The 16256-nt window shown below is 42.5% G+C and overlaps 1 protein-coding gene across 1 annotated transcript in view; it reads left to right on the top strand.

The window, feature by feature from the left end:
• Positions 1–10576, top strand: part of APOH (apolipoprotein H) — an 11651-nt gene extending 1075 nt beyond the window's left edge. The window contains exons 3-8 of the mRNA XM_019466453.2: positions 1503–1599; positions 2659–2735; positions 4794–4982; positions 6975–7154; positions 8811–9008; positions 10416–10576. Coding sequence (XP_019321998.2) covers positions 1503–1599; positions 2659–2735; positions 4794–4982; positions 6975–7154; positions 8811–9008; positions 10416–10471 — 797 coding nt within the window. The 3' untranslated portion in view covers positions 10472–10576. The remainder of the gene's footprint in view (positions 1–1502; positions 1600–2658; positions 2736–4793; positions 4983–6974; positions 7155–8810; positions 9009–10415) is intronic.
• The last annotated feature ends 5680 nt before the right edge of the window (positions 10577–16256 follow it).

Here is a 16256-nt window from a genome sequence, read left to right as displayed (position 1 = left end):
TCCCCCGTTCATGCTCTGTCTCTCTCTGTCTCAAAAATAAATAAACGTTAAAAAAAAAAAAAAGTAAAACATGAGGAATCATCAGATTTTTGGACTTTGCCTCAAAATGAAGGCAGGTTTAATATAATCATATCATACTTTATAGTAAATATAATTATATAAACAGAATATGATTCTATAGCCATAATTGATAATAAATTATAATATTTTATAGAAATATAATATAAACATTTAAGTATAAACTTATTGCTACTGCCTTATGGAGGATGGTTGCATTTCTTTATTTCTCTGTGGTTTATGCCAGCATTACTTTTTACAGTCAAATATTGAGCAATCAACCCAATAGAATTTCTGGCAATTTTATGTAGAAATTAAGCAGTAAAAATAACTATATGGACCTATCTGAGCTCTGGTTATTTGGTCATAGGAACATGACCTTTGTGAAAAATCATACATTTCATACAAGTGATTTTAGTATGCTTTTTTAAATTTTAAGAACATTTTTTAAATGGTTGTTTATTTTGAGAGAGAGAGAAAGAAAGAGAGAGCATGAACAGAGGAGGGACAGAGAGAGAGGGAGAGAGAGACAGAGACAGAGACACAGAGAGAGAGAGAGAGAGAGAGAGAGAATTCCAAGCAGGCTCCATGCTGTCAGCACAAGGCTGACATGGGGCTCGATCTCCTAAACCGTGAGATCATGACCTGAGCCAAAATCTAGAGTCGGACGCTTAACTAACTGAGCCACCCAGGTGCCCCAATTTTACTATGCTTTTTGACTGAAAAAGGACTAAATGTTATTTTTAATGGAAAACAGTTATAACATTATAGGGGAAATGTTTTATTTAAATCAGCCATAACGCAGGGGCACCTGGGTGGCTCAGTCGGTTAAGCGGCCGACTTCGGCCCAGGTCATGATCTCGCGGTCCGTGAGTTCGAGCCCCGCGTCGGGCTCTGTGCTAACAGCTCAGAGCCTGGAGCCTGTTTCAGATTCTGTGTCTCCCTCTCTCTGACCCTCCCCCGTTCATGCTTTGTCTCTCTCTGTCTCAAAAATAAATAAACGATAAAAAAAAATCAGCCATAACTCTGAAATAGTAACAATTTTATTTTTTTCCAAGTTACTTTCCACATATAGTTTTGCATCACTGCACTGAGTAGGTACCATTTTGTATTTTTCTATTTTCGTCAGCATAGCACGAACACTGACTATCATGGTCTTTGTAATTCATATTTTGCTGGCTGCATAAGAGTTCAACTGTTGATTTCTCATAATTAATCAAATCATTCACCTGATGGTAAACATTTAGCCTGTCCAATTTTTGTTATTTGAGGTAACAGTGCAATGAGCCCCTTTGGGCATTTATCATTTAACTAATTTTGCGTAATTTTCTTAGACTAGTTACCAGCAGAGTTATTGGATCAAAGAACAGGAATGAGTGTATATGGTTTTATTTTAATGAAAAATTCTATAAATTAAAATGTACTTTTCTGTCTTCAATTTACAGCCAGAGTATGTCCTTTCGCTGGAATCTTAGAAAATGGAGCTGTACGCTACACAACTTTTGAATATCCCAACACCATCAGTTTTTCTTGCAACACCGGGTAAAGACTTCTAACAGATGTGGAAGAACATTTCTGTGCCCTTAAGCTAAATAGCAAGACATATTTAATTTTAGCCTTCAGCCTGGACTTGCTGAAAACAAATCGATTTTAGTCCTGCTTTTAACTATACCGCAGTGGTGTTGGGATGGGGTCAGGGATGGAGAATATAACAGCTAGTAAAATATGAAGTCACTAGTGTATCAAACTTTCCTTCTCCTGATTAATTACTTATCTGAGGAGGTACATTGGAACGATTAAAACTGGATGATAATTCTTTATAATCTCTGAGACAAATCTTGGCATGAAGGTTTAAATAGTTTAGGATTTGGACTTGGGCTTTAGTTATGAACCTGATTTGGTTGACTGACTTGGGAGTCTCTAGAAGGTTCTTTGGAGAAGGTTGGGAGCATGATGATGTAGAACACAGTTCTGTCAATCCTCACATGATACAGTACAGGATCCCCCGCAAGAAAGCACATACGGTCGGTCGTATAGCTCATTTGCCTTATGACCAAAGACACTACCAGTGACATTGTTAATTACGTGTTGTTTGCACATTAGCGCAAAATTTTACTTAGGGTTCTTGTTTGGGATTGGAAATTAAGAAATACTATGTGTGAAAGAGAAATGGACTCCTTTCATCTGAACACCAATTAACTGTGGGCCTGATGAAAAAGGACCTTGAAACGATTGGCTTTGAGGAGACAATGCTATATTTTCAGTGGAAATGTACTGCATTGTTTTTACCCATTTGTGTCTGTGGAGTGAATAGTTTTGGAAAATGAATAGTAGCCATAGCTCAGTTTGATTCACTTTTGGGGGTTTGGTTTCTACATGTACATCTACGGAGCACTCTCATTCCTCAGTGAGTCCCCTGCAGCCCTGAGGTGGGAGATTTGATGAACCTCCAGTGAGTGCTGAGCTCCTCAGGGAAACTGCATTACAAAATGGGGAAGCCGTCAGCAGCATTAATCCGAAGCAGTGCTCAGCGGAGAAGACATTTGAGATGCCGTCGATGGATCATTTTACTGCTTGATGGATTACGTGTTCCTTTTGCAGGTTTTATCTGAGTGGAGCTAGTTCTGCTAAATGCACTGAGGAGGGAAGATGGAGTGTTGACCTTCCTGTCTGTGCTCGTGAGTCTGTGGGCCCCCCGTTATGGGGAGAGCGATTCGCTGGTGTGCCTGGGACTTTGCTGGTTTTAGCACTGTACGTTCCAAGCCCTGGCAATCCTTCCATCCTGGCTCCATTCGATGGCCGCTCATCCTTCTGGAGAGGGTTCATCTGGATAATCCTCTTATCTCAGAGGATGTAACAACCCCTGTGGACTGACAACAGGGGAGCGTTCTAGTCGTGAACACATTTGCATCCCCCACCTGGTAGAGGCAGGGATACCTGGGTTTACTCATTCTGTCACTATCGCGGTGGTTTGGCAAGAGCTTGGATTTGTGTGGCATTGGTCGATCAGGGACTGCCACCATTTGACTAGACGAACTGGAAACAGCGAGATCAAACATCTTCCTCCCAGTCTGGAACCTCATTCACTCATGTATTCATTCACCCATTTATGTATTCTATAACCGTGTAGTGGGGACCTCATACGTGCCATAGCCAGTTCTCAGCACTGAGGCTACATGGCTAATGGAGACTTCGGTCTGCCCTTAGCAAGCGTGTCTAGCGATGAGGGAGAGACGGAAGCAACCTTAACAGGGAGCTTAGACTCCATCAAAGGGCCTTGGATCATAGGAGCAGAGTGGGATTCCTTCAAAAAACACTGCTGGTTTGTTCCGGGGACATTCACCCGTGCAACCAGTGTCGGCTCTGGGCATTGCTTACATAGGGAGGGATGTTCTGATGTTCCCTAACTCATGATTCATAGGAGTCCCATCTTTGCCCAGGAGGCCCACGCATTCTAATAACGGTTATGGTTCTTGAACATTCCAGAGAGGTCTGTCCTAGCAAAAGCCAGTGAAAAAGTAAAGCAATTTCAAATAAATGATAGTTCAAGGAAATGTGAACTACCAAAAAAAAAAGTGTTTTTTAAGGATAAATTAAGTAGAGTTTTTTACTCAGTGGTTCTTTTTTTTTTTTAATTTTTTAAAAATGTCTTTATTTTTGAGACAGAGAGAGAGACAGACAGACAGAACGTGAGCGGGAGAGGGGTAGAGAGAGAGGGAGACACAGAATCCACAGGAGGCTCCAGGCTCTGAGCTGTCAGCACAGAGCCCGACGCGAGGCTCAAACTCGTGAACTGTGAGATCATGACCTGCACTGAAATCGAATGCTTAACCGACTGAGCCACCCAGGTGCCCCAGAATCACCACGGTTCTTATAGTTTCCCTCGTACGCAGGTTTATATTGATTATGTAAAGTCACTTTTTCTTCTTGGTTGCAAACACGAAGCCTACTTTCGCTGCAGCCTAATCTAAATGAGTGCTTCTCACACTTTACTGTGCATGTGAATCACCCGGACATCTTATTAAAATGCAGATTCCGATTCATGGGTCTGGGGTCAGGTCTGAGCTTCTGGAGTTCTAAGAAGTTTCCAGGCAAAGCCCATGCTGCTGGTTTACGGATCACACTTTGAGCAGCAGGGATCTAGATAATCCAAGTGAAATCACATCCCCGTCTGCACTAACTTCCTGGACTTATTGAAACCCCGTCTTAGGTCAGGATGACAGCCCCTGTGTCTCCACATAAAGCCACTTATGTGAGCTCCATGCATACAGAGGGCAAAAGCAGGACATATTCAGTAGGAACAAAGAAACACGAACTAGCAGTGGGACGTCGAAGTCACAAATGACTTTGTACTGAGTGCCATCATCAGCAATTAATGCAGGATGGTCCTCTACCAATTCTGACTTCCAGAAACATCTTCCAAGGCAGCATTTGGATCAAAGACTTATGGAAACGTATGCATTGTGTTACTGTCACAGACAATATTGACAAGACTTGGATTTACTTCATTTTTTTTTTTTTTTTTTTTAGTTTTTTGACTGATGCAATCATCTGATTTTCAGATCATATTTTCCTTTTTGACTCCTACAATTGGTTATTTTTACCCTAGCATTTGATCAAATTTTGCATTTTCTCAAGTTCATCTTTGTTTGTTTTTTCTTTTTTTCCATTCTGGAAAGAGTATCTTTAAACGACTCAGCTATTTTCATAAAAGTGATTGTTCCTTCTTTTTCCAGCTGTAACCTGCCCTCCACCAGCCATACCTAAGTTTGCAACACTTAGTGTTTATAAGCCATTGGCTGGAAACAACTCCATCTATGGAAACAAGGCAGTCTTTGAATGCTTGCCACACTATGCCATGTTTGGAAATGATACAGTTACCTGCACGGCACACGGAAATTGGACTACATTACCAGAATGCAGAGGTAGGTGCAATGACAAGACAAAATTAGCATGACAGTGTAGAATCCCATTTTTGAAAAGTATGGAAAATTCCATGATCATTGAGTGTTTCCGACGGCCTTTTCCAAGAAATGTTTATTGGCATCCACCATGCGGATAGGTGTTGGGGATACCAGATGAATGAAACCTGGCTTCTCACCCCAGAAGAGTTATATATAATGCAATGACCTGTCTGGGGCCACCTGGGAGAGCTTCCCAGAGACGTGGAGAATGAGCGGAAGGCATGCCGCAGGGCTACAGGATGTGGAAAGTCAGGGAGGTGTGAAACAACAGGGTGTGTGCACGGACAGCTGAATATCATGGTGAGGTTGGTCAAGAGAAGCCAGCGTTATGGTGGGGAGTCCTGGGAGACGAAGGTGAAAAACTGGGTTGTAGTCAGATCGCTACGAGCTTTTATGGTGTCCCTAAATTTAAGAATCGCAAGAATATTCGATTTAAAAAATTGTCAAAATTCTTCCCCTTTTAAATTGACCTATCATTGCTATCTTTGAATTTGTCGACTGCAAACCAAGTAAACAAATTATAGAGTTTGTCACGCCCACCAGGAATTATACTAAGGACTGCTACTTTCTCCTATGGTAGATATTATAGATATCTCTCGAATGATTCAAAACATAAGTGCTTTTTATCATGGGGAACTACTACTAATAATACCTAGCACCTTTTGTGGGACTTAAATCCTGGGCCACATACTGGTCTCATGTTGTACATGTGTCACCTCATTTAATTCTCCTGAGTCCTAAGCACTAGGTTCTTTTTTTCTTCTTCAACCTTTCACCTAGATGTATCAACTGTCAGCATGTTGTGACTTTCTCTGTCTCCCTCTCTCTTTCCATAGACAGATGCTTTTTCTTCCTGAACCATCTGAAAATAAAGTGACACATCTTGACATAAATACTTACCCATAATACTTCAGCACGAATGTCCTGAGAACAAGAACATTGTCACTGTTGACAAGACATTTACCACGTGTTCCGTTATTACCAATAATAACTTGGGCTATTATAATAATATAAACAACGACATTTATGTCATATGCAGATTTCCCCCAACTGACCAGGAAGTGTTTTTTATCCATGTGTTTTGTTTTACGTGGGATCTCGTCAAGCATCACACATGCGGTTTAGTCTCCTTCGGTTAAGAATGATCACTTGCCTTTTTAGTTGTCTTTCCTAGACATTTTTCAAGAGTACGGGCTAGTTGCCTTGTAGAATGTTCCATAATCTGAATCTGGTTGATTAGATTCAAGTTAAATGGTTTTGTTAAGATTCTTTGATAATCCTCGACTTAGTCAATTACGACATTGGGGGTTGTAAACCGGCCCTTTCAATCTTTTCTTCTGTTTTTAATTAGCTTGCATTCTTCTATAGACAAGGGCTTTTCTTTTCTTCCTTGGGCTGTTTTTGTTTGTTTGTTTGAAGTATTATTATAGACTCAAGGATTCAAGTGCCAGGAAGCAGCACCATGTTTTCTCTTCACATTTCATGCTGGCTTCTCGTATAGACTGAAGACATTCATAAGAATTAGATTTAACATTTGAAATCCAATAATGGTGTGCTAGTATGCGTGGAGGGAGTCTTTGTGTTTTAATTTCATGGTTTGTTGATTAAAAGAGACGTGGACTCTTTTTTTTTTTTTTTTCTTTTTTCAAACCCATTCTCTTAGACTGCATGGAGACGAAGTATGGAATAAATAATACCCTGTGATTGTATAAGATCCCAAAGAACTTGGTAGCTCACTGATTTACTTTCAAAGCATTGTTGCTTCTTTTTTTAATATCTAGGGGCTTGTGAGCTTAAGATAAGAGGGACAGAATTAAGCACATAGAAATTCCTTTGCAGCTACAGGAGCACCCAGTGACTCAATGGGGGTAATGGAGACTGGAATGTAACTATTTCATAACCGACAGTCTACTATTTATCATACTAATATATTTTATTGAATACACTTTTTAGAAGTGAAATGCCCATTCCCATCAAGACCAGACAATGGGTTTGTGAACTATCCTGCAAAACAAACGCTTTATTACAAGGATAAAGCCACCTATGGTTGCCATGATACATATGTCTTGGATGGCCCAGAAGAAGTAGAATGTAACAAATCTGGAAACTGGTCCGCTCAGCCAAGTTGTAAAGGTATGAGATACGGGTGTGGTCTTCACACATCTTGAATTTATCCAGTGGATTGCCCTCACTTGCCATTTTTTTGTTCCAATCATTTTCTACTTGCTGCTCAGACTTCCTTCACGGTTATTGGTATGTGAAGGACTTTAGGACTCACATGGGCACGGGGGAGCTTCGTGCTTAGCAAGCTTGTTGGAGACGAGACTGTGGGAGATAAACAGATCCTTTGCAAGCCCTGATCCCATGGTGGAGGATTGTATGGGTTTCCTGTGCGCGTCCTTTTCTGCTTTGTTCGAGTGCAGATTCTGCTCGTCGTTGCAAAAACCAACCACACATTAAAAGCTAGTTCAAGGAAATGAGGGTTTGTCATAAATGAGCAACAGGCGATCACGTGGACATTGAAGGTGAGGAAATGGAATACAACTGGTCCTCCTGAGGATTGGAACTGAAAATCAGGCCCCATTGCTACTCTTTCCATATCTCAGTGGCCCTGTGGTCTCTCTCATCTCCATGTGTCCCTGCTTAGTCACCTCAAACCTGGCTGACTCTGGCGGACGTCTCAACCAAAGACTTATCACTGACGGGCGTCTTTTCCTGGAAACGCTGGTTCCTTTTGAACTAGGTGTCTGTCCTTGATCCTGTGTCACGCGTCTGCAAAGGACAACCTGGCACTATATTTCTGTTCAGGTTGCTGCGGGGCTGGGCAGCTTGAGCAGAAAAGGAAGTTAGGCACAGCAGGAAAAATGATGTATAATTAGTGTCTTACGTCGGAGTCCCCTCGAAGCAGAGCCTGAGACAGGGATTCAAGTGTAGATGATTTATTCAGTGAGTGTCTCAGGAGAGAGTCAGGCTGGTGGAATAGAGTAGGGCACTGCTTCTCAAACTTCACTGTGCCCCAGAATCACCGGGGGGCTTGTTTAAACACAGAGTTTCTGATTCAGTAGATATGGGATAGCACCTGAGAATTTGCATTTTTACCAAGTTCCCAAACGCTGCTGCTGTGGGTCCAGAGACGACGTTTTGAACAAACACGTGGTCTCAGCCGGAGTCTACTTTCAGTTGCATGCTCTTGGGAGCTGCTGGACCATGAATTCTACCCCAGAGTTGATCCCACCAACAAGCATCGGGACCTGCTTTCTGTATTCCTCTTGTCAGTCGTCATTGGCTAAAGGCTGTTCCCTCGGTGTGGGGACGGATTTGCTCCCAGGAGAGGTGGCTCCCTTAAGGCTGAGGGCAATTTTTCGGAGAAAGGAGCATCTGTGAGCTGTTATCAGCCAACTCTCACAGTGGCTGATGGCTGGTGGCACTGCCTCAATGAATGGGATCTAAGTGGGCCAGTGGAGGTTTATATGAAATGGCAGTATCTGGTGGAAGTCCTTTCTCACTGGAGCTAAAATCTGATGCGTCTGTGTTGACCTTCTTAGGTGGCTGCTGCGGGGGGGGGGGGGGGGGGGGCAAAGGCCATCTTGGAAGCCGTAATTAACGGTTCTGTTAATAAACGACTGCTACCAGCAATGACACTGACACACTCACTAGGAACATTCTTGGAATCTTCTTGTCTCGAGCAACTTGTCTCCGCTGTGCTAATCTATCGGTTCAAATGCTGCATTGTCCCCAGAAGGACTAACTGAACTCCTAAGTCTTGATTACAGATATTCTCTCTTTCAGCTTCTTGTAAATTATCTGTTAAAAAAGCTACTGTGCTATACCAAGGAGAGAGAGTAAAGCTTCAAGAGAGATTTAAGGATGGAATGCTGCATGGTGAAAAGGTTTCTTTCTTCTGCAAAAATAAGGAAAAGAAATGTAGCTATACAGAGGATGCTCAGTGTATAGATGGTACCATTGAAATCCCCAAATGCTTCAAGGGTAAGTCTTACACTGGTACTTTTAGCTAGAATTCCACTTGACCCTCACCATAATAAGTACTTGTATTACCTAATGGTTATAAGAAGCCATGTCAGTCTGGCCCCTGGATTTTTAAAAAGAGAGGACGGGCAGGAGGAAAGAGCAGGACGAAGCGATAAAACGATCCTTTCCTCCGCTCGCGTTAACATTCTCCTTTCCAATTCTTTCCCTTACGATTCAGGGTCGCGGTTTTAGTCGATGAATGTTGAGGTGAATTATGCCATCTTGTATAATTCCAGATTAAGCTCGAGTCATAACAGTAATAACATTGAATGAAATATTGAATACTAACAATATTTACTACCTCTTGTTCCCCGATTACAGAGACCTCACCCCCAGTTACAAAGTAACTCATGGTAATGGTAATTGGTATATAGATCTTCTAACATCTTTTTTTTTTCCCTTTCGTCAGCAATTCCCAGAGTTTGAAAAGTATCCAGTAGAGCAAAGTATTCATCAGAGCAAAAATATTTTAAGGAAGATGGGATTATCTTTGTGTGAGATAAAGAAGTGTATAATGAGCAGGTTTTAGAGCGGCCAACCTTTACAGTTTTCAGGGTTAGCGTTTAAATATCTCTGTCACAGTGAAGGAGGAGGCCAGAGGCTGAAGCTATTATTGGCTCCAAATTTAGAAGTGCTCCAAGAATGTTGACAGCCCTATACTGGGCAGGGAGGTTAGAGAAGAGAAGGGTTTGAGAAGTGACCAGCTAGAGACGGAGAAGGGAAGGATAACCAGTAAACCAAATCCACTTCGGAGGTTTGATTATCAGAGATATCCATGCCGTGGAGTAAGCACTCCAACAGTGACAGTTATTCTAATCACAAATAGTCAGAAATGCACTGGATAAATTGTTGTTTTTCAAAATATAGCCGGGCCCTGGTGAGATGTGAAATACTGAAATTGACAAAGGACATTAAGCCTAGTGCAAATCAGTACACAAAATATTACAAGAGGATAATTAAAAAAAAAAACCCAAAAACACCAAACAGAGCTTTGTTGATGTATTTCTTCGGGCTGTTGTCTCTTACAGTGTTCAGACGGATGCCGTGCTGTTAGTGCATGGGAGAATAAATAAAAGGCTGATACAATGTTGTTGTTTTTTTTCTTTTAATCTTGACTGTCAGAGTTACACAGACCCTTTCATTTTCTGTCTTGGATATGCGTGCCTTATCATCTCCGTGATGTTTTCTGCCATAACTTCAACCTTACACATAAATGGTTTTATTCATAAAAACATAAATGGCTTTATTCATATAATTAAATTTTTTCCACACGTTTGTGCAACGTATTTGATTTGGCTTAGCTACTTGCCAAATTTAAGAAATGATTGTTCCTCTTAGAATCTTTGTCTTTTCCTTCCCAAACAGAACACAGCTCTCTGGCTTTCTGGAAAACCGATGCATCCGATGTGAAGCCGTGCTAAACGGGTTTACAGAGTCAAAATGAAATGCCACGCTTGTATCGGTGTTTGTCCAAGGAACACAACGGAAGTGGGAAAATAAAGTGACTGAATTTATTGCCTCTGTCACTGCGGCATGGTGGCTGACTTCACTTATGTTAGCTGGGTCAAAAACACAAATGCTCGGAACACGGCTAAGAAAGGGAAAGTGTACCTGATTATCCAGAAACTCCATTCCCCTCTCCCTCACTGTACTCTCAAATGCTTTCACCTAAGGCAACTGCAGTATTTTTCATAGAATGCTCCAGAGAACCGTCACATGAGCCCTCGGCTCTGCCTGGCGGTCTTAGCGTATTTTTCTAGTTTGTTCACTCCCTTCCTCTCCAACATGGCTACGTCTCTTCTAAACCCTCCTCAAACCACCTTCTCTCCTCTCTCTCTCCTGATATTCTTGCTCCTATGTCACCAAGAAAATAGAAGACCTTAAAAAAAATCTTCCCATGACCAAATCTGTCAACTTAGCCAGGATCTGTACCACGTTCCTTGCCCTCCATCTTGTTGCCATGGATAAACTCTTGAGTTCCCATCTAAGGGCAAACCTTATTCACTGGACCTCATGTTCCTTCTCCTACTTAAGGACTTTGCCCCTGCCCTGAGCAATATTACATTTTAATTTTTTTTCCATTCTGTTGGGCCATTTCTATTAGTATATAAATGTACAGTGATATGACCCATTACAAAAATCCTTCCTGTTGACTGACATCTTCTTCTAGCTACTGCCCCAGGATCTCTTTATTCCCAGTTTATAAAAGTCCTGAAAAAAAGTTGTTTCTCTTTGCCAGCTCCACAAATATTACCCCTCACTACTCTTGAAATCTATCTCCCCGTAGCTATTTCCTAACTGATGCTTCTTCATCAGGATTTGACCTTCTTCCCTGTGGGGGTGTGGGGGGTGGGGCAGATTTCATCTACAAGAGGTTTCTCTGTTCTTCCTCCTTTCCTTCCCTCCCAGGTGGTCATTCAAAATCTCCACAATCCCATTACTTAGCCTTAAAAAACAATTTTGCTTTTTCTTCCTCAGTCCTTTCCTTCTGTATTTATTATCTATGCCTCCCTCTCTCTCTGGGTATTAGAGGTTGGGTCTGAGACTGTAGTACTTCCCTTCATAAACGACAAAGTCCTATTTTAGGATTTTGCTGAACAAAAGAGCCATCCACTCTGGACTTCCTCACTTAGCACAAAGTTTTAGACCGACTGTCTTCTTTAACTTGCTACATATTAATTTTCAAATGGGCCTCTCCCTCATTCCACCTCACAGGTCTAGGAATGGCAAGACAGCAGTAAAAGTTTTAGAACATCTCCTCCTACCCTAGACACGATCGCAAGGTTTGCTCCAGAAAAGGAAAGAATATATATATATATATATATATATATATATATATATATATATATATATTTAAATTTTTTTAACGTTGTATTTATTTTTGAGACAGAGAGAGACAGAGCATGAACAGGGGAGGGGCAGAGAGAGAGGGAGACACAGAATCCGAAGCAGGCTCCAGGCTCCAAGCTGTCAGCACAGAGCCCGACGCGGGGCTCGAACTCACAAACTGCAAGGTCATGACCTGAGCTGAAGTTGGATGCTTAACCGACTGAGCCACCCAGGCGCCCCAAGAATATATATATATTTTATTATCCTCCCCTTGGTTGAAAATGCTTTCCCAATTAATTTTATTATTTCAAAATTTAAAAATACATAGAAAAAAAATTAAATTGCTCACTTTCCCTCAGCTCACTTGAACAGAGCTAGGAAGCAGTGAAGGTCGGTAATGATTTTCTTTGGCATCTGGTGGTTGGTTACTGGGGACCTTTGTAATGTAGAACTGAGCTCTAAGACCTTTTGCTCAATCTCTGAGAGCCTTTTAATAAAAACTCAAAATTAAGCTTTCCTGTTCTTTCACAAGGTCATTAACCTACTGGGATCAACAAAGACATAATCCAGAATTTTTGAAGTCCTATTGTCCAACTTACACCCAATGAAGGAACATACCCAACGGTGGATTCTTTACTTAAGTATTTATTTCCCATGACCTATTTCAAGGGTATGATCAGTAGGATATGTGGCCACTTAGAATGGGTGGTGGTCCTGTACTGGGAGTTGGGACTCGAAGCCCTCTGATGTATCATATACCAGGCACTCCCCCTCAGTTGTTAAACCATGTGAAAGCAGGATGGGAGGTCTTATGGCAAGAGCTGGTGGCCTCATGGTTGGTACTCAGAACTTTTGGGCAACAGCCATCTACCAATTGGTGTAAGCTTTTCAATATTATTTCACTGAAGCAATACCTGCTTTCAAGAAGATTTGGGACATCCGGATGTTGAAAGGACACAAACAACATGAAAATAAACCACACAGGGGTGCCTGTGTGGCTCAGAGGGAGAGAGAGAGAGAATCCCAAGCAGGCTTTGCCTTGCCAGTGTGGAGCCCAATGTGGGGCTTGAACCCATGAACCATGAGATCATGACCTGAGCCGAAATCAAAAGTTGGACGCTTAACTGACTGAGCCACCCAGGTGCCCCATGCTGAGCAGAATTTAATGAAGTCCAGCCTATCAATGATATTTTTCATGGATTGTGTCTTTGACATTGGACCTAAAAAAAGAGTTACTATACCCAAGATCATCTAGATTTGCTCCTGTGTTATCTTCTTGGAGTTTTATAGTTTTTCATTTTACATTTAGGTCTAAGAGCTATTTTAAGTTAAGTTTAGTGATGGATAAGGTCTGTGTCTAGATTAATCTTTTTGCATGTGGGTGTCCATTTATTCTGGTACCATTTATTGAAAATGACTATCCCTGTTCCATTGAATTGCCTTTGCTTCTTTTTTTTTTTTTAATTTTTTTTTAACGTTTTATTTATTTTTGAGACAGAGAGAGGCAGAGCATGAACGGGGGAGGGGCAGAGAGAGAGGGAGACACAGAATCGGAAGCAGGCTCCAGGCTCTGAGCCATCAGCCCAGAGCCCGACGCGGGGCTCGAACTCACAGACCGCGAGATCGTGACCTGAGCTGAAGTCGGCCGCTTAACCGAATGAGCCACCCAGGCGCCCCGCCTTTGCTTCTTTATCAAAGAGCAGTGGAATGTATTTACAGTGGTCTATTTCTGGGCACTCTATTCTGTTCCCTTGATTTGTCTATTGTTTTGCCAATACCACACTCTCTTGATTACTGTAGTTTTGCGTCTGTTATTTGCTAACACCCAGTGTTCACAATGCCCAAAGTTCCAGAGCCTAGCACTCCAATTAAAAACCAATTTTTTTTAAATGTTTATTTTTGAGACAGAGAGAGACAGAGTGTGAGCAGGGGAGGGGCAGAGAGCAAGGGAAACACAGTGTCCAAGGCAGGCTCCAGGCTCTGAGCTGTCAGCACAGAGCCCGATGCGCGGTTCGAACCCACGAACCATGAGATCATGACCTGAGCTGAAGTCAGCTGCTTAAGTGACTGAGCCACCAGGCGCCCCACCAGTTTGAAACCTACAGTACGTCTCTACTTCCCACCGCCTGAGGAAGGTGAGCCTGCTCCACAAAGAAGCTCCTAGAATCTAGTAGGTTTGTTGAGGATGGCCTTTTGTACCATTTTGCTCATTGGGAGGCATTTCAGGCTGCTAGATAAGCTTGGTTTCCTGAAAAATTAATCAGAGCAGGCTTTGAAGCTTAGGCCATAGCATCGAGTCCTCTAACTTACGATATTTTCATAGAAAGAAAAATCTGCTATTTTGGCAACCTGAGGAGGCAATTTGGATTAGAGGGTCCCATCCATAGAAACTGCCCCGTTGCAGGACCCTATTTAGTGAGTCTGTGGTCCATTTAGCAACATTAGTAGGTTCTCTTTCCCAGATGGTTTTCTTCTTAGGTCAACAGGTTGCCTGTTATCAAAATTCAGCTATGCCCTCTTTAGCCAGTGTGCAGTGATCTCCTCTGCTGACAGTCCAGGAAGTACTTCCCTCCTCCCCCCCACAGGCAGCCAGGTAGAGAAAGAGTGAAATTATGGCTAAGGAGCTGGTTGGCATCCTATATTCTGGCATGGCTGAATTTGTCGTTCCATGTTACATGACGGTAATTAACTAGCGACCGCAGACCCAGTCGATGCTCTAAGCTGCACATGGCCAACGAGGCCTTATTTCAAGACACGGAGGTCCCTAGATGGGTTTCCCAATGACTGGCTTTCTTCTCGTGGATTATGGCTGGTTAGGCTTCTAAAAGCAAAGGTGTCCATGGTTTAACTCTTCCTCCACGCTGTCCGATAATATCTGCAAGAGGTTTATAGTATTCGAGAATGATTTCTCTCGTTTCTAAGACACTGATCAATCTCTCAACATTATAGGGTCTCGTTTCTGAGTTCCCAAACTCCAGAATAAATATTCGTCGGTGAAATTTCCCACCTACCCGGAGGATCATTTCCCCATATTAATCCCTAAGGGAAAGAGTAAAAAGATAAAAGAAAGAGAGAAAAGAAAACAGCCTGGAATGTAGGCCAAGTGTGTGTGTGAATGTGTGATGCCTGTGTTTACGTGAATGTGTGTGTGTGAAGGAGTGTTGTGTGGTTGGTGTGCACATGTGTGAGCAAGTTTATCCCTCAAGCGGTAGTCTGTGTGTGTTCATGTGCGGGTGTGTTGTTTGAGGGCATGTGAGCGCGTGTGTGTATGTGCGATGTGTGTACATGAATCTGCGTGTGAATGTGTGATGCATGGGTTCACATGAATGCGTGTGTGAGGGTGTGTATGAATGTGCAACGTATGTGTGGACATGAATGTGTGGGCGTGCGAGAGAACTCGTTCTTTGTGTGCAAATGCTGCCTCCCAGTGGCATCTATTACTTTTAAAAGTGCTTGCAAAAAGGCTGGGAATGAAAAGACAGGCAAGTTTCCTTGCGGCAAGCAAGCACGGGGCAAAATTTTCCATATTATCTCATGTTTGATAGTTGTATCTTCCCAGTGGTGCCATAGGGAAGGGAAGGAAACTGAAGATCAGGGATGTTACCTAACTTGCTTTACTTGGGCCACAGAGCTAGTAAGTGACATAACCAGTTATCCAAACTTCAGAACTGTATCGTTTCTACTATTTTTAAAAATATTTATTTATCGAGAGAGGGAGAGAGAGAGAGAGAGAGAGAGCAGGAGGAGCAGAGAGAGAGAGAGAGGGAGACAGAGAGAATCCCGAGCAGGCTGCTCGCTGTCAGTGCAGAGCCTAACACAGGCTCGAACTCATGACCACGAGATCATGACCTGAGCCGAAATCAAGAGTCAAACATGCAACTGACTGAGCCACCCAGGTGCCCCTTGTTTCTACCATTCTTATGCTGCTAGTTAAGCTTTGAATTTTCCCAGGGGCTTTGCGGAGAGGATTGCAGTCTAAAGTTAGAATTTCACAGCCCAGGGAGGCGTGCTGAACCGTTAGTGGAGAGATTTCTGGGCGGGTGAGGCTACCAAGTGCCCTAGCAGGTGGAACAGGCTAGGGCAGTATGCATAATACGGAAGGGGAGAAAAGCCGGTTCATCCCTGTTGGTAGCTCCTGTATGGATTCCCCAGGAGGGCAGGATAGAGTAAGCCGCACCGGTAGGGATAGAGTGGTGTGTACAGCTTAGTTCTGGCATAAGGAGGGAACACAGTATCGTTGTGTTAAAGGTAACTTTTTTTTTTTTCCTTTTTAGTCGTGAAAGAAGAGAGAATATGCCTCATGATTCTGTTTCAGCTCTCTTTACACCGCATTTATTTTTGTGTTCCAAGATATACTTTTGTGACCTGTCAATAGGA

The sequence above is a fragment of the Panthera pardus genome, unplaced genomic scaffold (assembly GCF_024362965.1).
Source record: "Panthera pardus isolate Hobbes unplaced genomic scaffold, ASM2436296v1 HiC_scaffold_3, whole genome shotgun sequence".
NCBI lineage: Eukaryota > Metazoa > Chordata > Mammalia > Carnivora > Felidae > Panthera > Panthera pardus.
This window is presented reverse-complemented; position numbering and strand designations above follow the sequence as displayed.